This window comes from Rhinolophus ferrumequinum, unplaced genomic scaffold (genome assembly GCF_004115265.2).
Source record: "Rhinolophus ferrumequinum isolate MPI-CBG mRhiFer1 unplaced genomic scaffold, mRhiFer1_v1.p scaffold_109_arrow_ctg1, whole genome shotgun sequence".
Lineage (NCBI taxonomy): Eukaryota > Metazoa > Chordata > Mammalia > Chiroptera > Rhinolophidae > Rhinolophus > Rhinolophus ferrumequinum.
In genome coordinates this window covers 520,966-546,657 of record NW_022680364.1, presented here as the reverse complement: position 1 = coordinate 546,657, position 25,692 = coordinate 520,966, and the positions used below count along the sequence as shown (strand labels likewise).

General features: G+C 42.9%; 1 protein-coding gene across 10 annotated transcripts in view; it reads right to left on the bottom strand.

Annotated features, from left to right (window-relative positions):
- The window catches only part of ZMYND11 (zinc finger MYND-type containing 11), a 127,554-nt gene that overhangs the window by 5,425 nt on the left and 96,437 nt on the right, over window positions 1-25,692 (bottom strand). For 7 of the 10 annotated variants that reach the window (XM_033102170.1, XM_033102168.1, XM_033102175.1 and 4 more), the window contains 10 exons: window positions 15,224-15,301; window positions 14,710-14,802; window positions 12,732-12,819; window positions 12,130-12,185; window positions 10,913-10,990; window positions 9,958-10,076; window positions 5,345-5,552; window positions 4,917-4,985; window positions 4,001-4,273; window positions 3,530-3,715 (listed from right to left, as the gene is read on the bottom strand). In XM_033102170.1, coding sequence (XP_032958061.1) covers window positions 3,530-3,715; window positions 4,001-4,273; window positions 4,917-4,985; window positions 5,345-5,552; window positions 9,958-10,076; window positions 10,913-10,990; window positions 12,130-12,185; window positions 12,732-12,819; window positions 14,710-14,802; window positions 15,224-15,301 — 1,248 coding nt within the window. The remainder of the gene's footprint in view (window positions 1-3,529; window positions 3,716-4,000; window positions 4,274-4,916; window positions 4,986-5,344; window positions 5,553-9,957; window positions 10,077-10,912; window positions 10,991-12,129; window positions 12,186-12,731; window positions 12,820-14,709; window positions 14,803-15,223; window positions 15,302-25,692) is intronic. The other 3 variants (XM_033102174.1, XM_033102176.1, XM_033102178.1) reach the window with 1 other exon arrangement.

The following is a 25,692-nucleotide window of genomic DNA, read 5'->3' as shown; positions in this document are numbered from 1 at the left end:
AACACCCCATTCACAAGTGCATAGAACAACCAGACAGAAGATAAGGAAATGGAGGACAAAATCCACAATAAACCTAACAGACCCAGAGCGTGTACATGGGACATTTTCCAGGACAGACCGTATGTCAGCTTACAAATTACGTCTCAATGTATTTTAAAAGGTAGATATCAAAAAAAAGAGATCTTCTCTGACAACAATAATGGAATCAAACAAGCAATTAAAAAGAAAAGTAGAACTGGAAAATTCACAGAGTTGTCAAAATTAAACAACACACTTTTGAACAACCAATGGATCAAAGAAGAAATCACAGGGAACTCAGAAAGCTCAACATACTGAAACTTAAGGGACGCAGAAAGGCGGTGTCGGAGGGAAAGTTATCGTTGCAAATACTGACTGTAAGAAAAGAAAAGTCTCAAATCAGTAAGCTAAAAGTCCACCTTAAGGAATCAGGAAAAAAAAACTAAACCCAAAGCTAGCAGGAGGAAGGAAATAATAAAGATTAGAGAGTAGAAAAATAGAAGGAAAAAAAATCAATGAAGGTTGGTTCTTCAAAAAGATCAACAACACTGAAAAACTTTTAGTTAGATGGACTCAGAAAAAAGAGGGGACTCAAGAAAACCAGAAACAAAAGTGGGGACTTTACTACTAATTCCACAGAAACATATGATGGTAACAACACACTATTAACAATTATACACACCAAATTGGACAACCTAGATGACATGGACAAATTCCTAGAAACACAAAACCTACCAAGACTAAATCACAAAGAAGCAGAAAATCTGAGTAGACCCATAACTAGTAAGGAAAGTGAACCAGAAATCAAAGATATCCCAATAATAAAGAGCTCTAGACATGACAGCTTAAGTACATTCTACCAAACCATTAAGGAAGAACTAACACCAATCCTTGAATTTTTCCCAAAAAACTGAATAGGAGTCAACACTTCCAAAACTCTATGAGTCCACCAAACCCTGATACCAAAGCCAAAGTCACCACAAGAAAACTACAGATCAGGCCTTAAGAACACTGGGACAGAACCCTCCACAGAATACTAGCAAATGGACTTTCAGCAGCTTTTTAAAAAGATTAAAATACCATGACCATATAGTCCTGTAATGTGTGGATGGTTCGAGTGAAATCGGCTAATGTAACACCACATCGACATGATGAAGGAAAACACAAGCATGATCATCTCAATTGATGCAGAAAAAGCATTTAACGAAATTCAACACCCTGTCATGATAAAGACACTCCACAAAACAGGAATAGAAGGAAACTACCTCCATATGATGCGAGCCACATATGACGAGTCCACAGCAAACATCACACTCAAAGGTGAAAGACCAAGTTTTCCTTTAGACCAGGAACAAGACAAGGGTGCCTGCTGGCTTTCACGCCTGCTATTTAGCACCATCCCAGAAGTCCTAGCCGGAGCAGTTAGGCAAAGAAGAATAAAAGCATCCAAATTGAAAAGGAAGAAGTGAAATGATCTCTGCATACGATGTGATCTATGTAGAAAACCCTGAAGACTCCAGAACAAAGCTGTGAGATCTAATACATTAATTCAGCAAAATACCAAGACACAGACAACACACTACAATTGGCTGCATTTCTATACACGAGTGATGAACAATGTCATAAGGAAATTATGAAAAAATTCTATTCAAACCAGTTCAAAATAAGAATAAAACCAAGGAGGTGAAAGACGTGTACGATGAAAACTACAAAATGTGTCGGAAAGAAATTAAAGAATAAATGTTCACAGTTTGAAAGACTTAATATTATGAAAATGTCAGTACTCCTGAGAGTGCTCTACAGATTCAATGCAAGCCTATCAAAATTCCCATGACATTTTTAGTAGGTATAGAAAAGCCCCTCCTAATTTTCATGTTGAATCTTAAAGGGATCACAAATAGCCAAAACAGTCATGAAAAAAAAACCAGCACATCTGGAGGACTCTCGCTTCCTGATTTCAACTTACTACAAAGCTATGGTAATCAAAACTGTGCAGTAGTGGCATAAAGACAGATAGACCAGAGGAATAGAATAGAGCACCCAAGAAAAAAAACCCTCACATTTTTGGTCAAATGATTTTTCACGAGGTTGCTATGACCATTTAATGGTGCTGGAAAGAAGTTGAACTCTCACCTAACACCATATACAAAAATTAATTCAAAATGGATCACAGATGTAAATATAAGACCTAAGACAATAAAACTCTTAGAAGAAAATATAGGACAGAAGCTTCAGGACGTTGGATTTGGTGATGATTTCTTGGATATGACACCAAAGGCACAGGTAACACAGGAGAAAGTAAACCAAGAGGACTTTTTGAAAGTTATCCACAGAATGGGAGAAATGATTTGCAAATCATATAGCTGATAAGGGATTAATATCCAGAATACATAGAGAGCTCTTAAAACTCAACAACAAAAAAACGTCAATTCAAAGAGGGCAAGGGACTTGAGAATAGACATTTATCAAAAAAGATACAGGAATGCCAATAGGTACATGAAGAGATGCTCAACGTCACTAATAGTAGTCAGGGAAATGCGAACCAGAACCAGTGAGATGCCACCTTACACTTCTGAGGACAGCTACCGTCATCATAACACACAAGTGCTGGGAGGCTGTGGAGAAAAGGGAACCCTTGTGCACTGTTGGTGGGATTGCAGACTGGTGCAGCCACTACGGAAAACAGTATGAAAGATCCTCAAAAAGTTAAAGATAGAACCACCTATGACCCAGCAAAGTACTTCCAATAGTCAAACACGGAAGCAAGCCAAGTGTCTGTCAACGGGCAGATGCACAGAGGGGGCAGAACATACATACGACGGAATGTTCCTGAGCTACAAGGAGGGAGGAAATCCTGAACTATGTCTCAGATTCTAAGTGCAGTTAAAGACCTGTGAGACGTCACTATTATACAGTAAAACTAATCAATTTCTTTCATAGACTCTACTGTATAAAAGTCAAGTAAATTCTGAAAATCCCAATCTGCTACCGTGACACCTACGTTTATAATTTCACAATTTAGATATCCCCTATCAGGAGGCAAAAGTCAGGGTGAGCGGATTTATCCACATGAAACAGAAGCTGAGATGGAGAAGTCATGTAAATTAACTACTGTGTTTTCCTGAAAATAAGACCAGGTCTTATATTAAGTTTTGCTCCAAAAGACGCATTCGGACTTATGTTCAGGGGATGTCATCCTGAAAAACCATGCTAGGGCTTATTTTCCGGTTAGGTCTTATTTTCGGGGAAACACGGTATACTAACAAGCTCTGTCCTGAAGCGTCCCAGTCTCAACCTGACACAACCCTGAGCAGGGCTTAGCTCCGCGGGGTCTGGCGCCGAGAGCACAGATTTCAGTGGAACTGTACTGTAAGTGACACTGCCAATTCCACGCTTGATCTGTGCGCACAGACCTCCTCCCTCCGTCCCACGTCTGTTTTCGCCCCCCACCCCCCGCCCCCCCGGCCCGTCTGCAGCGGCCAGCTTCTGAAGCACACTGCCTGCCACTCACCCACTGCTTCTTCTTGGTCTGAGAGATGAGCTGCTTGTGCTGCGTTGCCAGCTTCTTGATCTCCTCCACGAACTCCTCTTTGCACTTGTCCTTCACTTGCTTACATTTTCTGTCCACCTCGCCTTGCATGTTGGCCACAGCCTTATTTACAGCTTGTCTTTTCTCTTCTTCCATCTCAGAACGCAGCTGAAATGAAAACCAAGTCAGCCCACAATGTACAAGACCATGGACACTCAGAACAAAACCATAACACATAGTTTGTACTGAAATGCTGTACCTCGTCCCCTTATGTGACTAAGGGCTGCAAATGGTTACGGGAGAAAAGCACTACTGCAGATGGAAGTATTAGAAAAGACGTTTTTCTACTGTGTTTCTCCTGGCTGATGCGTGAGTGGAAGCTCACCAGCCACAGGAGAACTGCCCGCCGTGCCCAGGGAAGGGGCAGGGCACCGTGCCTGGTGGGCCCCTCACCTTTTCCAGGGCTTCTCGGACGACTCTTTCAGTTTCTCGCTTGTGGTCAGACTTCATGCGGTCCTTGAAGTCATTGAAAATCTTGGTGTACTTGTCATGACACATGCTCTGACACACACCGTCACTGGCGGTCTGGGTGCTCCGATGCAGCATCCTTGGTGAAGAGGCACTTAACTTCTTGGTCTGAGTTGACACGGAAACTTTTTCGATTGGCTGAGGCATGGTGGGGATTTCCTGGCTGGAACTCACGGCTTCGGTTTCAGGTTCTGGTTCCTGGAGGGCAAGAAGCACTTCAGTGTGAAACCAGTTCAAGAACAAGCCACAGAATAAACTGCTGTTAAAAACCACATAATTAAGATGGTGAATTCTATTAGGTATATTTTACCACACTTAAAAATAAACAAAAAAATCCATGCAATAGCTACAATAATTCTAAACAGTAACTTCATTTTTGCTTTTAAAGTAGGCTAAAAAAAAGTATCATACAAAATATGAAACTATTACCAATGTATAGTCACTTCCTCAGACTAGATTCACCAACAATTTTCCTAAAGTCCTAAACCACTTTTCGCCGAGTCTGCGTGTGGACTATGCCCAGATTTACAACTGGTTTTAAAATGTGTGTGGGTTGTTTACTTTTAAAAGTCTGAGCCTCACCATAGTTTCCTCCAGTTTTAAAATGGTGGGCTAACTGGTGTGTTGGATAAAACTGCATGAGCAGTTTTATCATGTATCCCAGGAGTGCCCGCCCCCACCCCCATGCGCGGGGTCAGAGGGTGGGGCCCACACCTGGCTGACAGGACTTGAGTGATGGCCACACGTCCCACAGGCACACATCCCAGTAATTGCCTTGACCACAACTTTGAAAATATTTCCTGTTTCCTGCCACCTGGACTCTGCCAAGTGCACAACTTACTTCTTTTTTGGGTTCCACACTTTGATTACGTCGTCCTTTCTTTGCTCTTGGTTCTTGAGTGACCTTCAGCTGTGGGCACCGTAAAAGTAACAGCACATTATTCCTGACACTAGGAATCACTTCTGTGGTGAAAACACTGGTGATGGACCTACAGGTAAGGGGGTGACTCGCCCCATCCACCTGGAATGTGCCCTTTCCAGCCGCCCCTGCAGAGTAAGGTGGAGGCCCGCAGGGCAGCGTGCTGTCCACATTGGCATGGCTAGGGCAGGGCTGTGGGCGTTTGTCTGTCTCTCTGAACTGGTCGGGTCTCCTTTGCAGAGTGCTTCACAGATGCTTACAGGAAGGAAGGAGAAACCTGAGCACCTGCCGTCACAAGGAGGGGTGCACTAAGGACGCTCGCAGGTGGCTCCTCACAGGACACCGCTCACCTGCTCGTTGCTGGTAGAGGAGATACTGGACTCGGCCTCCTCTTCCCCGCGGTCCTCACTCTTAGACTTCCAGAATCTTCCCTCACGAAGGAAGCGCTGATGCAGCTCCAGCTCATCGCAAGCCTTTTTCCAACCCATACTGCGCTTCACATGCAGCCGATGCACGTTCACGGTGATGTCCTGTATGTTCTCAGAAGGGATCCAAGCCCTGGCAACATTGCAAGGAGCAGTTAAGAGACTCCCCAAGTAGTGCTGGGCCGTACCCACCACACAGCACAGCCTACTGTGTCTGGCAGCTCCGGCTTGGAGAACACGCTCACCACGCAGGAACGGGTGAGGTGGGCATCAGAGAAAAGCCTCGGAGGTGGAACGGCTGCCAGAGCCTCAGAAGTGCTATTTCCTTCAGCCAGCTTAAGCTCCACATAGTCTCTACCTACATTTTGCACAAGCCCTTTCCAAAGGGTTAGCACTACCCTATTCAAAATCCAGCTCTTTGTAGACTACAACTACAGAATCACTTGAAAATGCCCAGAAATTTTCGTGAGATTCATAATGTGAGGGCATCTGAAATCTGTTATCTAGTAAGTCGTATGTACGTCGCATCCTACCCATTAGACGGACCCCGATTAACGAGGACACACATATTTGTTTCATCCAGCAAACCACAGCTTTAAGTGTGTCTGAATTACATGCATTACTGATCTAACACCGTAGGATGAAACACTGTACTTGGTTCTATCAGGAAAAATGGTAAAAATTCAAGCAACTTTTCCGGGGCCCTAATCACTAAACTGGACTGAAGCGGGCCCATCTGGAATGCCGTGCGCTGTGCTTTGTGCCAGCAGGAGGCACCCACGGCTGTCGACGGGACCTGTCTGCCCAGCGTGACCACCTCTCAAACAGCTGGAGGACGTGCTGCCCAGATGGGGTGACGCTAAGCTAGTAACTGGTGGCTGGAGCCCCGTGATGGCACCAAGGAGCCTGGCTACTAGGATGGCACTTCCACATATCATGCCATCGCCTCAAAGGACCTTACACTTTGTCAGGAATGATGCGAATGCAGCACAGCCCAGGTGACGCCAGGGTGCTCTAGACAGGAAGAGGGTGTCACTGGGGCTCCATGTTCAAAGACCGGCAGGATTTAGACAGGGACCGTGTAAGGGTGGAAGTCCAGGTTGAGGGGGCGTCACAAGTGAGGTAGGAAACTAGGCTGCGTGCCTGACAGTAACACGTTTTCCAGAGCACAGGTTCCACAGTGGACTACAGCACTATGAACACACCAAGACTTCTTCTTTTCAGTCTCCTGTTTATATGTGTGAGATGTCAGTTTTCATTCCCGGCCTATAATTTCAGAGTTTCAGAAATCCCAGGCCTGTGACTACTCTGAAGGCATCTTAGAGAATCACAGCTCACAAGTCCATGCCATAAATGCAGACTTCTAGCTTGCTTGTAGAAACTATGCTATTTGCTTTACAATTTAAAAGCACATTTTAAATATATAGTAATTCATACTATTATATGCTGACAGCTAAAATTATTAAATTTGAACTGCTATGTAAATGTTTATAAATATTACATCAACATAGTCTCTTCTGACACAAGTGCTTGTTAGAAATCAAAGAAGAATATACTTTGAAAACCTCTAAACTCTAATGCAAACAGTGCACAGGAGAATTTGCTTATGGAAGAGTTCCTTGTCACTAGATCTTTAGGGAATATTTTATCTACTCTTTCAGTCAACAGATATCTACTGAGCGCCTGTTACGTACCAGACAATCAATAAAAGTATGTTAGTTCATGTTTAAAAACAGTAGGTTTTTGAGAGAGATTTCTGTTACGAGCAGTGCTGACTGCCTGGGACCAGCACTTGGCTTTTCCCCTTAGCGTATCCATTTATGCTTTGGATATAATAAAATCGATTCACATCTATTCTTAACATGGGACATAATTCTCAGTGCTGTTCATACATGCATTCCTGTTCTCCTTTAATCAATTCCATGACTGTAGACAATCAGATTTCAGTTTTAAAGACTATCACTGAGTATTCAATCTGATCTACCAAAAAATAAAAATGAAAAAGGCAAACAAAGAACACCCAACAGTTCAGGGTGTCTAATAAAAAGGGGTATAATCTAATTTAGCTGTACCTACGCATTTTTTGATCCTGAATGCTCTGAATACATGCAGAACGAAAATGGCTCAGAGATGTGCAAGCAAATGAACTCAAAACGTTTCCACTGTTTCTTGCAGCCCCCCGATTTCTTGCCAGCTCCAGCAGAGAGTCAGCGGAGCCGCCAGGCAGACCTCATCTGCTCCTTCCTCGCCGGCCGGCAGAGCCCCACTCGGACTCAGCAAACGAGTCGGCCTGCCTCTTGCAGCATCACATTACAAGGAGCTCAGGGCCCAGGGACGGGCACGTTTCAGGGTGCAGAAGGGACTAGCCCGAGACCACTGATAATTGTTTTCTCCCGCTGACATGTAAAAGACATGACGCATATTTACTGGTGGCGACACAGCACAACAGTGTGAATTTACTCAACACCACTGAACTGTACACTTCAAAATGGTTAAAAAAAAGAATATTAAGGAAAACTTGCAGCTGGTAGTCCTTATTGGCCATCAGCTCTTGGTGTTGCTTAAGTAATTAAAACTCATGGTTTTAATTTTTGTACAGTTTGTTTTTTAATACATCAAATATTCTAATATGATAGAGCATAAATCATTCATTCACTTCAAAGATCTTACTGGTCACAATGTAACCAGGAAAAGCACAGCAAAAAGACTAGATTGATAGTAAAACTATAGATTTTATTTTCTAAAATAAAGGCCTTAGAGACCCATCTGTCCAAAATTTTTTAGATAAAATTTTCTGCATAATTTGTTTTATGTCATTCAGTATATTACCTCATACTGGAGATACTACAAAGCTGTTTGAAAAGCGATGAAAAAGAAAAAAAAAATAGAGTTAAAAAAATTCTGTCAGTTATTCTCACCTGGCAGTACGGTTTTAAAAAATAACTGTTCGATTCTTGTTTTATTCTAAGCTAACTTTTATTATTTAATGAAATTTTAAAACATGAATCAAACTTTTCCTCTCTTGTTCACACATTTGTATTACAATGCTAACGTTTATTAAGTATCTCTACATGGCAGGCATTAAGCTTAGGTCTTTATATACAACAATGTCTTTAAATCTTACAACCCCTATGAGACAGGTACTACGGACGCCCCTATTTTACAAGTGAGGAAACAAGGCTCAGGGAGGCTAAATAACTTGACCGAAACTAGAGCAGGAAATGATGGTGGCAGGACACAAGTCTACGAACCAGCCGTCTGGTCGAGCCCACCTTTCCGCGCTGGCCTGCTTCACTGGGACGGAAACAAGCGAGGGTGATCACCACTTACTAAGCACACAATAGGACACTCATTTTGTACTGAATTATGGTATCATTATTTAATTAATGTTTCTTGCCATGAAAGAAAGCAGTGTCAGGTAAGTGTGCGTCTACGGAAAAACAAAACGACTTTTTTTGGATATTTACACTATCCACTGGTTTCTTGTAACTGAAATTCTGTTTAAATTAAATGAAGACCAACGAAAAGTTCACTACGGAGAGGAATGAAGCCCCTTCTTCTACAGCATCTCACAGTAACAACTGAACAAGACAGCTGCCCCTCAGGCTGACAGGAGACACTTCACAGGATGTAAACTGAAATCCTTGCAAAAGTATGACTTTGACGCTGTAGCCTGACTTTTGGCACTTCTTCCCTTTAAAAATCTGTGTTAAATCCACCCCAAAAAATGACACATGAATTATTTTTCCTATTGTGGTCTGATTAGTTAGACTCATTAAATTTCTGAGTCTTGTGATAGTTCAGAAAACTTGAGGATTTCACATTTTTAGAGTCAATGCTGTTAGTGACACATTACTTAGGATAAGATTTTAGACTTTTTAATTTTCAATGTGCAGTAAGTTTTAAGGCCTTAACATCACAATGAAGGAAGGTAGCTATAGTTTTACAATATAGTTCAGCATGCTTGGTATAAAATACTAACCATGCAACTATAATTTTATAGTAATAAAAATAGATTTTACCCTTGGGATACATGCTTTTATATTATGAAAATGTAAATTTTTAAGCTTTGCTGTATACATCTCCCCAGCAACAGAAACTTTGAAAATCTAGACTGGAAACGTCTGGTAGTTCTACACATGTAATTCTTACGCACGTGTGAGGTACTCATAAACGTTCTCAGATCATGAGACTGACACTCTCGTCTACTCCCGAGTTGTAATTTTTGTCTGTGGCTTTTTTAACACTCTTAGAAAAAAAGGGCTAAAACAGCCATAATGTCACGACGACACTATGAAATGGACACGTCCTGAGAACCCGTCCCCTGCACAGCACTATGAATGCAGTCCCAGTGTCAGCGACTGAAACGGTCCCGTTTAGTAAACAGCATCTGAAATATACCCAGAAATACGATTTATAGACATCCTCGACAAGCTGCCTAGTCAAGTCGTGTGCTGATTCATTTCCTCCATTTAAAGCAGCTTCATGCTGCTCCCCACAGGCTCAGCTCTGACTGCTGCCCTTGGGGACGTGGTTACCTTTGGTGGTGGTGACCAAAGAAGCGGACGTCAACCTGATTGTCCTCTTTCTGCATGACTTTGGCTGGCCAGAATCCAAAACCTTTCATTTTAGCCCAAACCAGCTCATGATTAGGTATCTGGAAATAAAATGTTTTACCTTGTCATATTAAAGTATTAAATACAAGTACACCATTAATACTGAACTATTTGGTCAAGTGTATTCATCATGTTGAAGATTTCTAACTCCTAAACAAACAGAACTTCTTTTTCTGGGATTGATTCGTTTTGCCTCCAAGAAAAACACCCCAAAATTAGAATCTGCATTACAGTAGGAATACAGACAGGAGAGTCTGCCGGCAGCACTCTGGGCTGTGGTGGTCTCAGAGCCGTGTGGGTGGCAGGGACACACGGCAGGCGGTCACTGTGCTTCACAAGCCTGTTACGAACAGGAGGATTTAGGCCCTGCTTCGGACCCACCTCATCAGAGATCCAAATTTTAATCAAACTCTCAAGTGACTGAGAAGCACAGCAACATCTGGAAGACTGGCTGCTCGCAGGCGGCCTCTAACCCCCGTGCCTTTGGGGTCCCCAGAACACTCACAGGGACCCCAAACGGTCCCGTGTCAGCACCCTTCCTGAAATCATGTCATTTCAGGGGAAATTACACAGCCAAAAACATATATAAAGCCTTAGATTTCTTGTGAAAGAATGAGAGGAAAGGCAAAAATCTACTTCATTCTACTGTTAAGGGACCCAATGTTTATTCTTAGGTCCTCATTTTAAAGTCAGAAATGAATTAGGATCCCAAGTTGTTTTCCCGTGTCTAAGGTTTTATACTCATTAAAACCATATGTACTACGATACAAAGAAACATTTAGGAAAGAATATAATCTTTAAGCATATTGGAAGTAAACTTCCTCAGACCATCATATACTTAAGAGGTAAAAACCCCAAACCACAAAATGTCACATACACAAGGGTAGCAGAACCAGTTGTCAGGACGAGCATTTGACAAATAGAAGCAATTCTTGCAAAGCTGTAGTTCATCCAACTGAAAAAGAAAAGCAACCATGTTAGCCTGCATAAAATATACATGTGCATTAAACTATGCAAAATAGGTCCATGTAAATTAATATTCTCTTTCATGTGCACAGATAGCCTTGAATTTCGTTCCAGCTTACATTTTTAAGTTTTCAATAAATACTGGAAGAGCCTGCCTCTTCCCCATGGTCCCAGAACTAGGAATAGAAGACAAATTCCTTGCAGGGCCTGGCACATCTGACCTCTGCCTTCTAGCCTCATCATGCCTCTGACAGGTCAATACCCGAAAAAGCTTTCTCAGAAAGGCCTTCCTCATCTACGCACACAAAAGGCCCACTACCAGGAACAGCAGCCCTTACTTCTTCGCCTATTTTCCATTTTAGTCCCTGTTTTCTTTCGTAACATTCTTTTACAACTTGTAAAGAAATCTATTTTGTCAGTTTCTGTTTCTGAGTCTCCCTCCTTAGAATACATAGCTCCATGAGCAGGAAGCCAGTACCTCCATCACCATTTCACTCCTCCTACTATACTGCAAAGCACATAGCAGACACTCACTAAATATTTGTTGAATGAATAAAAGAAAGTCAAATTTGAAATGAATTCAAGAAAAAACTTTTCACATAGATTGAGACACTTTTGCAAAGACAGGTAGTATGGTTACAGGTTGGAGGTTTCAAATAAGAAAGACCACACAGAAAACACCTTTCCTAAATGTGTATTTCATTCACTGTATAAATATGAACTTTGTTGTTTGGTTGTTTTTTTGCTTGTGTAGTCTAGTAGGAACTCAAATTTGAATCTTTCATTCAAAGATGGTAACACTAATCAAGCATCTGCCAGGTGCCAGAATGCATTATGTGACTCATTCTCTTCAGGGTAGTCATAGTAGAGCAAACAAAGTTTCGTTGTAAAAGTTACCTAGAAACGACATCTCCCAGGATCTCTCTGAGAAGTGTCTCCAGAATTTTTCCCCCTCTATTTGAAAAGCTTTTTTCATACATGGGCATTATTTCCCATGTATGTCAAACACGTAAATAAAATTATATTTAAAGGAAATGACAAAATTAAAATGTATACAAGATGGGTGTAATTCTGAAATAAATTAACATGGAATAGAACAAGAGTTTAATTGCTACGCCTGGACAGTACCTCATGGCAGGTGTCTTTGTACAGCATCCTTGCTATGTCCGCTTGCTCGCTGTCTGCTGTAATTAAATACATATCTATTATCAGTCATCTGGAAACAAGACTATCAAAGTTAACAGCCGTTTAAATTTTCAGTTTGACGAAAGTGGACATGTACTGTTTAAAATGAAAATGTATACTTAAAGTTCAGGTAGCAAAATAAAATTCTACAGGCAGCTTTAATTTTATATCTAACATAACACTAATTCTCTAGGTATAGAGCAGCCTCTTTCTTTATGTTTAAATGATAGGATATTAATAGGGAAACGACCAAAATTAATCACAATGCTTTTAAGAAGCCTCTAAATTAAGTTTATAAATTTAAACATAAAACTATAAAGAATAGTATTTTCATCATTTAGTATACTACTGTTCTGCTGTGCGATAGTCCATTCTATAAGTTATGACTATATTACCAAATATTTTTAAGAGGTAAATCATAACATTACTACTTATGGATCATTAAAATATTAACTTAATGTAATGTTTTATAAAAGATATTTTTAACCTGAAATGTAAATGGTATGGAAAAACATGCAAATGAGAAAAAACAAATACTATTCAACCTCCATAAAAAATCACTGTGTTGTGGAGAAGCAGCTGAGCGTCAGCTTTGAACTCTTCGTAACTTCGGTATTTCCCTTCATTCACTTTCTGCAGAGGCCAAAAAACAAAAAGCCAAGAGTCACTAGTGCATTTGCCTGCATTATGCTACCATGGCTTGAGCATGGTCAGAGCAGAATCTTCCCGTGTTGATGGACCGAGCGGAAGGGACACCCATGGCTCCATGTGCGATGCAGGTGGGACGTGACAGCATGGGCAAGTGCAGCAGGCCTGGTGTCCTGCACCACCGCTGTCCTCGGCGCTGATTCATGACAGTGAGCTTGGCAGCCTACGCATCTCACTCTGCAGCGGTGGTTAAGAGCTGCTGGTAACTGTTGGAAGTAGTGAAAGCTTGGGCCTGTGTACATACCTCCCATTTTTATAACACCGGAGAATAAAGATTGAAAAACAAAAAAAGGAGCTGTTGGCCTCTGTGCTAGTTTGCCATACTATGAAGGAGGTGTGTTTATAATTCTGAGTTGGGATGAGGTACTAACATGAATAACTAAAAACAAAGGCCCACGGCTTCCTCTAGGCACCGAGGCAATGCCAGGCTTTCTCCTACATTGGAGTGTTATACGTCAAGGATTTCCATCACTGGATTCTCTGCAGCTTTGCCTTTAGCTGCCAAAATGAAGGCTCATGGAGGAAATTTGAGGGCTGTTTTTTTTGGGGGGTTGGGCAGGGACACATTTTTAGAAGGGGGTATGACAAAGTTAACTAGCAAAGTTAACTTGTATAGCAAGGAGGCATTATCTTATCCTGGTGATACGTTCAGGAAATAGGTTTGAAAATAGCTTGGCCTTTAAATGCTAAGGCCTCTAAAGAATCATTAAGAACCCACCTTTCTGTCTCCAAGCTGGAGGTGCCTCCTGTCTGTCACCTAGGGTTGCAGGGCTTATCTACAAATGTTGGCATCTGAGCTCTCCCTGGATTTCAGGTTGCACTGGGCTTGGCTACGCTCAGGCGCATCCATTGGCCAGAGCTCCCCAGGGGCCCAACATGTACCCAGGTGATGACAACTGCACCCCAGACCTGAAAGCACCTTTGTGGTTTGTGGGTGTACACCCTCATGGCTTGTATGTTGGTCTGGACTGTAAGCTCCTGAAAGCATAAAAATCACGTCTTCCCCTATTTTCGCTACAAAATAGAGGTGCTTCTGCCAGCACCTGCCAATACACCACCCACCCGTCTAGTATTCCCTGTGGAGCCAAAAAGATCACACGGGATCTGCGAAGACGCCGGGTGGGGAGAAGGGGCTGCGGGAGCAGAGGTGGGTAGGAAGAGCAGCTGGTTCCCATTCTTTAGAGGCCTTGGAGTTTAGGAAAAGAGGCTATAAAACGTGCAGTGAGGAGGTGAAATTAAAATTACTTGTTTTCCTTCCACGATTTGCCAGCCACTTTAAGGGAACCTTCATTTACCCTTTTCTTCCATCGAAATAATACATCTTCAGTCTTTCTTAGCTGATAAGGGGGTTAGGAAACTCGTAAGATAATTTCAAATAATTAGTATGGTCTCCCTATAAGCTATTATGGCCAACCGTAAGACTTTAAAATTTCAAAATGACACATAAGGTACAGAATCAGTAATTCACAACCTTAGCTGGAAACATGGCTAAGTGTTCTATTGGGTTTTACCGTAATTAGTAATTAAGTATTAACAATTCACTGTTTCCCCAGACTCCACCCCGATGGAACATGAAGGGACATTACACTGCCCACGCCCGCACATTCGCTTTAACCAGCAAGTAGCAAGGTCTACAGGTTGCTTAAAGCCAGGCCTTTTATTGGGTGCTGCCACGCATGCACCAGAGCAAGCGTATGACCCTTGCGTGTGCTGGCCACGCCCACTGGCCATAGTGCCTGACAGATGGGCACCAGAATGGCACCTGGCCACCTGGGAGCTATAGGTGAGTCCGGGGCGCACGGAAGGTGGCTTTACCTCCTGGATGGTGGGGACGTCGACTGCTGAGTGCACCAGCCTCCGGTACATCGGGTGTTTGTTGTCTTTCCCCTTTTTGTTAAGGTCTATAGCCTGAAAGGTGGTTAGACACATCAGTTTTAAACGTGGCTACATCAATCTCTAAACAAGTACTTTTGAACAGAAAATGAACATGCCCTGTGGAGTTCCACGTGACAGTCCTCGAGGCTCTGATAGAAAGGACGGTTACTGTGGCAAGTCCCAGTTCATTTTCAATACTAATTATCCATAGAAATGTTCATTCTGATAAATCAATTTTTAAAATGTGTTTCTAATATAATGAAGCTAAAGGAATAAATGTCTGTTCACAAAGACAAAACAAAAAACCTGAAAGCCTTTTATAGAACTATTCACTGTACAAAAGAAACGTGACAGCAGGTCCCCCAGCAGGGTCACACTGCCCTCATCTATGGGGCCCGCGTTGGTCACAGAGTTTTACAGCGTCTCTGGGGACCCAGACCCCCTTCGGACTCACCCGCTCCTTCATGCGGGAGACGATGAACCTCAGGTACGTGCCCAGCTCCTGTTTGTTCGCGTTTTTCTTCTTGACACTCTGTTAAAACAGAAAAGGCCAGATGTGACAGCTGGTCATTTACGTCTCTAGATTCCCACATACGACAGATAGTGGTATTCAAAGATTTCATTAAAAGATGCACTATTTCCAACATATTTGGTACAGAGAAATCTTTGAAATTTGCATTGCAAAAATAGCATTTACTGTAACAAGAAGTGAAAGTATTATGTTGTACTTGACATAATACCTTAGGTAATTATGCATTTTCTATTTTCTTAATATTTTGAAACAAACCAATTTTCAGATAAAAAGAAATAATGACGATAAAGATGATACAATAACGACATAATGTAGAATCACTTATTTTACAAAAAAAATAAAATAAAATAAAAAATCAATGGATGAAGTCCTGTAGCGTTATTTTAAATTAGCAGAGTGACTGGTGAATTTCAAAATAACATCCTTCTTCCTTACAGAAGGTCACCAGCAGTCCGCGTCACTTAGGGACTGTGGTATACTGCAGTGGTATATGCCTGCGTAGTGCTTTAAAGTGCTACTGATCTGTTCAGTAAGAACTCCCAATTCTATTAGTCTGGCCTAAATGCTACTTAGCTTCTTCAATTTTTCTCCCAGAAATTCTAACTTCACATGAAGAAAAAACCCCGAGGATTCTACCTTTCATGACCTTTCTGGACAGTTAGGAGACAGGACAGAGGTCCCCTTTGCCCAGTCAAGGTTAAGACCCCGCGGCAGACACCCGGCCGTCAGAGGTCTAGACCACAACCAAGCAGGCGCTTTCATGGCGTCAGGCCACTGGCTTCTGACTCCCAGCAGAGCTACGACACAGGAAGTCGTCTTACTATGTTCAACACAGTGGAGGGAGATGCAGACATTTCTCATGTAACTGATAATTCTCAGCTAGACCCTAAGCAAATTGATAATACACACACAGCAGTAAAATGTCTGAGATGAAAAGTGAGTGAAAATGAACCATTTTCCTAACTAGGTGCCCCACCTCCACTTCTCGCCTGCACGGGCAGTGGATGTCCCCCCTCACCCAGCTTTATGTGTGACCTGTGCACAACTCCTGGGTTTATGCCAATTATAGGGTAGCTCTCCCAGTCCTGGTCTCACCCAGAAATGCCAGCGGAACTTGTTAAAATGCAGCTGGGCTTCACCCCTGAGCATCTGAGCTACACTTTCCTCTGTACCTTCTTGTTCACCCATCTGTCCATTAATTCATCAGGGGGTTGTGACACCTGGTCAAGACCAAGCACCAAGGGTATGGATGTGGAATTGAAGAGGCAACGACATTTCCTGACCCCAGGTTTATAATCTTTGGGGGAGGGGAGCTTCGATGTGGCTTGTGAGTTCTCATTTGTGTTCAGCCCCCCAGTGAGCCTTGCGCACACCGCCACCGGAAGAGAACGGCCATTCCCGGTCGCCCCAGCACACAGTGGTGCAGAGGGGGCGGGGAATCAGGTCTGGAGCACAGGCAGCTGCTTACACTACGGACACAAGTCTTTGCAACACGGACATGTTTCCATGTCTTTCTGTACTAAATAAATGGTCTGACAAGGAGCGAGGAAAGCTAAGTGGGCCAAGAAGCTGCTCTGTTCTCACCTCTTGGGAAACCTACATTCCCTGAAAAAGAGAATCATCACAGGTGCTTCCAACTACATGCTCGATCTTGACAAACATTGTGGGTACAGTGGTCCAACTGCTGACCCTAAATACCAATCTGATCGGTAAATCCTGAGTCGTGTCAATTCACATACAACAGCAATCTCCATCAGGCGGTGTAACACGATCTGTGGGGCTGTCATTCCTTTAACTAGTTAACATTTTACAGGGGAAATACACAGTCACCACTTCATGGAGGCTGAAATACAAGTTACTTTTCCCTAAATCTGGTCTGCAGTCTCCCGAGGGATGGTGGTGGCCAGGGTCGCGTCATGCCCCGCCATGCCCCGCCACAGCTCGCCCCTGTCCCCGGGGAAGTATATTCCATGTGTGAGCAGAAACACATTTTCATCACCCCATGAGTGCTTCACTGTCAGTTGGAATGAAACCTCTTTTGTTTTTAGAGCCCTGGAAAATAATGCAACTCAGTGCTTCTGCCTGGGCAAAACTAGGCCGTGCTGGAGTTGGAGTTATCACCAGAGCTGAAATGTCCGAACTAACACTCTTTCTGTGAAACAAATTACTGAAACACTTTGAAACAGTAAGGAAAACCCCATTTTACTTTGCTAAATTGGGTAACTTGTGCACTAGACTGCTCCCGTTTAAACAAAGAAAGGTCCGTGTTCAGTGCCTGCTTCCAGTCACACATGGACATGTAACGCGATGTCACATCGCAATGTTTTCACTTTGGTCTCATCTGTGCAAACACTTTTGAAGGAACTGCTCAACTGGTGCCACCACATACAGCAACATTTCTTTCTTGTTGGCAGATTGCAAATGCAGAGTCAGGCGGAAGGCCTTAATCTGACAGAAGTGGTACACACAGAGCACTAATCTGCTTCTATGCTGTGTCTGCACGTGCTCAGAGCCAAGCTGCTCGAGCTTTTCTCCCTCTATGTGCAATTAAAACTGGTGCTGAGATCCTGGAAAGGACTACCTCCAGCAAAATGGAAAAGGAACGTGGATAGTCGACCTCCACGGTTACGGAGACATGAGCCCTCCCCCCTTCCCAGCGTTACTCCGGAGGCCCCTAACCCCACTTAACAGAGTGCTGCCCAGACCTGCTCTCCTATGTCAATGCTGAGCGACTCTGTGCAGGACAGCTGCCCGGGAAGCCTTTAAAAACACCCATAACCACTTTTGTCAAGTTCTAGAGCAGGTCCCATGGACCTGTAATGAGAACAACTGCTTGGGGAAGGGGATTCAATAGTCACATTCTCTGCCTCGGTGGCACTTGGGAACACAGGAGTGTGTATATTTACCTGTTCATCAAATGGTATGTTCAACACTTGTGCGAACCCCTGCAAAGGACATTTTAGCACAAAAAGGAAGGTGCCACCCGAGTATGCCAGTGCTGCCGGAAGAGGGGCCTGGCACTCGTGGCGCTGACACCCAAGTGTTGCTGACATGCAGCTCTGACAGAACCACTGCCCGGCGTCCTAACAGAGGCTGTGCCCTCACACGGACACATGCAGTGTGTCTCAAACGGACAGAAATGCTCTTAAGTTTTAATTACTTTTTCACTCTTTGCAGGTACTGTATTAGGAACGTCAGTGGTTGGGCTGCATGGAGGACACATCAAAAGGAGTTTCACAGACAAAGAAAATGATTTTGTGAAAAGCCTCTGTTACCTGGTTTAATTTTCTTCTCTAGTGCATGCATCTGTGCTGCTGACAAACATGGGACTCTACTGCACATGCAGGACAAGAACGGAAATGCGCAGCTCTTGGGGCGGGGAGTGCAAGGCCATCCTGGCACAGCTGTGTGCTGGCCCCGTGCCACCTGCTCGCAGCTGGAGCAGATGAGAGAGAGAACCCTGAACACAGGCAAAACCTACCCCAACGATGTGCAGGGACAACACATTTGCTGTCAGTGCTTCTATGCTGGCTAAATGTGGGAGCTTTACTGCTGACAGTGTCCAGTTATAAGTTAGAGGCTGAGAACTCACAAAGGAAGTCACCGCCACTGCAGCCGGTCCCTGAGCTGTACCTAAGGCTTCCAGGGATGCCTTCGGTAACGTCCTGAGCTGCCTTCTGGGACATGCACAGACCAAGGTGTCTATAATGGCTGGAGAAAAAGCCACTCTGACTAACCTAAGGTTAGCTTCTAAGGGAGCACTGTTGTCTTTGGAACACAACTAAGCAGACAGCTGTGGACAATGGACAAGTTCAGAAAACATAACGTGACGCTGTATGATGTCTGCAGATCATTTCAGACCCAGCCCTTCCTTGGGCTTTGAAGAACGGCAGCTCCTCTTTACTTGCCGGCCTCAGGACTCCCTCTGTGACAGGGCACAGCTCAGAACACAGCCCAGCCAAGCTCAGTGGGTCCTGGTAACTGTTTCCATCACCCACAGGAGTGATCTGGCTCAACATGTGCAAACTGTCAACAGATTTCCCATTCTGTGGCCAAAGTTGCTGCAACCATTTTAAACTAACAGTCACTTGGCAGCAGCTGTGTTGGTTACAAATACGCAGAAGACGCTGAGGGGAACGTAGCTCAGTGGTAGAGCGCTTGCTTCGCACACGCAGAAGACACCCACTAAAGGGAGCAGCTCTTGGAGACGCTGCACTAACTGAGGGGCTGCTTCCAAGTACTCTACGGGAGAAACAACAGAAAACCGCAACCATCTTCCTGAATAAGGGATGCTTAAGCCAGTTACCAATAACGGCTGGGTCAGAGCAAATCAGAAGCGTCTCGGCAGATGCCATAGACAACCCATGAATAAAGCGACACCCTCAGTGCCTTACGGGTATATCTGGCTGGAAGAAGGTACGAGCAACTATGACTGACTGCAATGCCCAGGGACACTGAGGGTTAAAGGGTCTGGAATGTCAGTGTTCCCTAGAGACCCTGTTCTTCAGTTATAAAACTGTATTTTAGCTCAGCGAGCCTGTGCAAGTATTTCAGTACAGCAAATACCCAGAAGAAAACAAGGAGTGCAAAAGTGGAAATCACGGTATCTTCCACATGAGAGTTCAAATCCAAGCCCCTAAGCCTGTGACAAAGACAAGGGCCTCGTACTTTTTGGACTTCCAATATCCAGAATGTTGTCTGGCAGCAGACTCCCAGGGCTGCAAACCTTTCCTGTGGAAGGAGTGCCAGTGTGACTGTTTAAGCTTGGAGGGCTCGGTGGCGTCTGTCCTGGCCACCCTGCTGCCACTGTGCAGAGGAAGTGGTCGTGGCTGTGTGCCAAGAAGACTTGTGCAGAATGACACTGTAATTTCTTGTAATTTTCACAAAATTCTATTCCCCTTTTGATTTTTCTCCAACCATTTAAAAACGTAGCACCCATTCTTAGCTCATGAGCAGGACACAAACAGGTGGCAGGCTGCAGATTGCCTACTCCTGACTAGACTCTTTAGTTCTGGAAAGCAGCACTAGTTCAAGGAATCTAGTTCAAGGTTCTCCTGCCAGAACCCCTACGCTACCTAGCACACAGTAAATACTCGGTGAATGGAACTGACAACAGCTCCCCTGCCTACTGGAAAAAATATTCTATATAGATGAACTCGATAATAGAAGATCCTTACAAAATGTGAAACAGTTAATCACACCCAAGCTGGGCTAGCACATTCTGGCCACTATAAACAGTTCTGTTTACTTCTGTTGTGTGAACCATTTCACCACCAGAGGATACCTACATGTCACTGTTGACTTCTAATCACCAAGGGCTCATTTAAACGTTAGTGAGTTCACAACCACCTGGGTACCTGCTGGAAAGCAGATCCCTGAGCCTCAGGCAGGCTGTGTTCTAAAGCAGCACAGCAGATGATTCTGGGATAGGTGGCCCTTATATGCCACTGGAGAAACATGAATCTGCATAAATACCTGTATTGTTTGCAGAATCAGGAGCTCCAAGCTCTCCTCTATAATAATGCAGAACCACAGAACAGAAAAGAATCATACTGTGTTTCCCTGAAAATAAGACCTAGCTGGACAATCAGCTCTAATGCGTCTTTTGGAGCAAAAGAAAATTAAGACCTGGTCTTATTTTACTATAAGACCGAGTATAATATAATATATTATAATATCGGGTCTTATATAAGACCTGATCTTATATAAGACCCGGTCTTATATAATGCAATATAATGTAATATAAGACCGGATCTTATATTAATTTTTGCTCCAAAAGACGCATTAGAGCTGATTGTCCAGCTAGGTCTTATTTTCGGGGAAACATGGTAGTAAATTTTATATGCACATAGACTGTCTATGCTGTTACTGAAATCAGGCTCTACGGTACCCTCGACCAACACCTGTAGTGACTGACTACAAAGGAAACAGTATTCACAAGAAACCCCAACACCTGAGACTTGAACAGTAGAACTGGTCTGGCAAAAGTAACCCAAAGTCCTGTCATTCCTCTTCCCATATGTCATCGTCGATGACAATCATTTTTTAGGATAAATTTAGAAACACATGCCAACATTCAGTCTTTTTCACTCCCACTACCGACACATTGAATTAACTCTCCATACAAGACCAGAAGATTAGAATGCACTCTTACTGCGTGCGGGGTTAATGGTGGCAAACGAGGCTGACTCACTTCCGCTCTTGGTTACCACATGGACCTGCCTAACCCCACTAAGTCTCCACAACCAATTCAGCAATACTCATTTGCACATGAGTTTCTGGCAATTTATTTAAATTTTACAACTTCCCTTAAGCTGTCACAAATATGCCTTCTTACAGCTAAAAGTTGGAAGTTGGAGGATAACTCAAACTACTAAGAATATCTTGAGGTGGACCCTTGGAGCATGTTGGGAACACGAGGCCACCCACTCGGCCCATGGGGAGCGGGTCCTGCACGATCTCTGACGCTGACCCGCGGTGCCCCAGACCTGCTCCAGATGTGCAGGCAGCACTGAAGCTGCTCCACCTCAGGTGATTCATGTCCACAAAACAACTCTTTGCTCTCTGCCTGAGGTTAGTAAGCTTTGACCAAGTTCAGATGATAGGATCAGCTCTGTAGCAGGCAATTTTGAGTGATTTAGCCACTGCTAGAGGATTTCAAAATAACTGTACATGCCACAAAACCAACTGGTGTTGTAAAAATATGCAGTATTTTTAAGTCCACTACATGCACATAGTCACAAAAATTTGCTACAGACAGAGGGGTGTAATTAATTACACATGTCAGGAATTCCATCATTCAATACATCAATTCAGTAACTTTTGGCTCCTTTGTGGCACGTTCTAGGGACTTGAGAATGGAAAGGGACATTCAGAGAAACGTCATGGAACCAGGTTTAGGAACCACGTGTTCCCGCCCTTCTACACAACACTAACCTTTAAAAAAAGAACAAGATTCAAAAGGCAGAGGCAGACGCATTCCTCAGTGGAGTAAGCCTTTCCATTCTCTTGTGTGTCTGTTTTCAAGTCATGAGCTGCTATCACTTGTTCTCCACTCACTGGGGCTGACCACCCGCCAGCAGGAAGGCTCCTGCCCTCCTGCCCACACCTTCCCCCCTATTTCTGCATCTGCATATGGTGAAAGGAAACTGGGCACTTTACTAGCAGTCTATCAACATTTCAAAACACTGAATGAGCTTTCTGTTTATCCAGATAAAGTGGTAACCAGCCCAACTATCATCTCCTTAATCCCTTGGAGTTAAAAATCAAAGATAAAATTCAATTAAGATTCTAAACATGCCACCGAGTACATATATCACAAAGACCAAATACACTACCCCCCAAACATTTTGCACACACATCTAAGCTTTGCTGACCATAACACTGTGAAATTTATCACGGACGGCGATGTGGAAAATATGCAGTTTTTTCTTTCTTGTTTGGGTCCAGGTAGCTTCATACAGAGTCTAGGTAACAACAGTGAGACTTACAGTTTTATATCCCAGATCCAATTTTTAAAATTCTCTGGCTTTATCAATGTCCCCATTACTTTTCCCCCTAGTCAAGCCTGTGATGAATAGTAAAACTGCCTTATAAAGTACTTGATTCAGACAAGGACCTTTTTAAAATTAATTTTCTACTTTGTTAGTATAAAAATGGTATGACCCATTTGGCTTTAAAAATTGTAAAAAATATTTGATGTTCATTCATAGTTTAATACTATGATTGTCTATCAGTTAAAAAAAAAAGACCAAAGAACCCCCCCAAAAAATGGGGCTTCTATTTCTATTATATTTAAAAATCATATCTCCATTCCCGATTCATTAATATGCATCTTGATGGTAAACGTATGAACTTAGTTTCAGGATAAAAATATTACTGAATTCCCACTTTAACACGAGAAGACTGACCAGAAAGCAAGAACTGCAGTGTCATAGTAAATACATAGTAAGGAATTTATGTTCAAAACATTTTCATTTAGCATTTTGCCCCATTTCATTCTGAACATTAAATGAACATTCTCCTGACTTCCAGAATAATAATTAAAAAAAACTGTACTGTCTATATACCCAAAAGAATGAACAATGGATTCAGAATTAAGCTTCTATCGCCAATTTCAAGAAAGAGCTTTCATCATTTCTGAACAACCAAAAGTCTCAGTGCACGTGACTCAAAATACAACTAACTCACTCAGAACTAAGTCAACAATGACAAGCCAGTATGTGCCACTTGATAAACTCCAGGTGGCCTAATGGTGACCTAGTCTTGGTTTTGTTTCAGTTGACAAGTTAAATTCTTTCATTTTCAGTATCTGCAGAATGAGTATACTATAACCCATGTGAAAAAATATACATAGTGCCTGGGGCTAAACATCCAATTTAAAAGTTAATTTGAAATGGCTTCCTATAGACTATTTTCTGTGTATATATTTTTAAACTATTAAATTTCCTGCAAAATACATACCTACATTCCAAACATTTTAAAGAGCAGCAGTAGTAGTAGGAATTTTAGGAACAGTTCCAATCAGCTGGAATGACCACTAAGGGGCGCTCTTCCTCAAATCTCTGCAGACGCCTGCCGGTGGGAACAGGGCTCAGACCATCCGGCCACCATGCTGGGAGAGACTCCAGGAAGAACCATCATACTTTTAAAATTATTAATAAAATTCTCCCACAAAGATTCTTCTTCATTTCCTTATCTACATTTTCTTGTGTTTCTGTATTTTATTAATGGGCTAGGTTGACTCACCCCACAATTTGTATATTAACACAATTTAAAAATTTGTGAGCCTTAAACAGAACACTGCCACCTGAAACGTGGGGGATGAGTATTTTCCAGTTTTTAAAGACACAATGGAATAACAAATCCCCTACCCATTACCTTGAATTCCTTTCTTCGTGACTTAAACTTTTATATTCCTTTCATATAAAATCACCATAAGTATATCATAAACGGGAGGTAAACAGAACCAAAGTTGGGTCATAAAAAATCATAATATAAAAGTTTTATATTAATATAAAACAATTATAAAAGCCTAAGATAAAAATCTTTGGCTGGGTTTCACAGGAGTAATGTTCCATCTCAGGAGCCCACACATGGAAAAGGGGACAAAAGTAGGTCACTGTGTCCCATTCTAGGACTTTCTACGTGCTCACAGTAAAGGCACACACTACACAATTCAGAGCACTAAGTTCTGCCCCTAACGATGTGTTTTACTCCACACATAAGATTTTCACTTATCTGCACTTACAAGGAGCAATAACATGGATCTACAGGCCCTCCAACTTATGAAAACAAAATTCACGTATGAAGAAAGATGAACATGTTACATGAGGAAGGGAGAAATAGGGGCCCACTTTTATATTACATCTCAAAATTAAGCCAGAAAGTGCCAACTATTTTGTTTTGCCACAGTATTTCCCCCCAAAGTTAACTTTCTGACGTGTGACGAGATACCATCAGAGCAAATGCAGCACTGTCAAATGTGACAGCCATTAACTGTGCACTACATAATATATTACACTGAACTGTCTTACAGCCATGATGCAGGGTCTGCTATCCCATCTGCTGTGTACACAAGGGAAAAGCTGATTTATCTCCTTCCTTTAGAATTCTTCTAGGTCATAACGATGGCTTGATGGGAAGACAAAATGCCAGGCCAGTCATAGGCTGACATTCCATCCCAAAGAGCTTCTCTCGGAGTACTATGGGTATTTAGAACATGAAGTTCTAAAACTGTGCTGTCTCATACACTGGGTAGCCATGAGCCACAGGTGCCCAATTGAAACCTAGCTCCTGGGTCTGACAAGCCACATTCAAGTGCTCTACAGACACACGTGGACGACGGCTCCTCCTGGACAGCACAGAGAGAACATTTCCATTCCCACAAAAAGGCCTCCAGAATGCGCTGCTCTCAAGGGCAACACAGTGCCAGCCTTGGGGTGGTCCTAGGCTCCTTATAACACATCACCTTGCCCATATATTACAAACATTTCAAGCAGTCATCACTCACACCGTGTCATGATATTCCTGCAGGACTGGAGGCCAGCAAACGTGCAGTGCACGCACACATGCACGCTTGCTCACACAACACACATGCACACATGCCCCTAACCCCCACACACATGCTTGCACACACACACCCATGAATGTATGCATGCCAGCCATGCAGCATGCATACATGTGTGCATGCGCGCGCACATACACACAACAGGCACAAGGGCTTGTGGACATACCCAGGCCTGCCCTCTACAACTAGAGCACCAAAGGATAAAATGACTTTGTAATTTGGAAAATATATATATGAAAATGAAGCAAACATTAAAATAAGACATCCATTTTTACCCTATCAAATTAGTTAACAAAAGATAGGACAATACTTGCATGTTGCC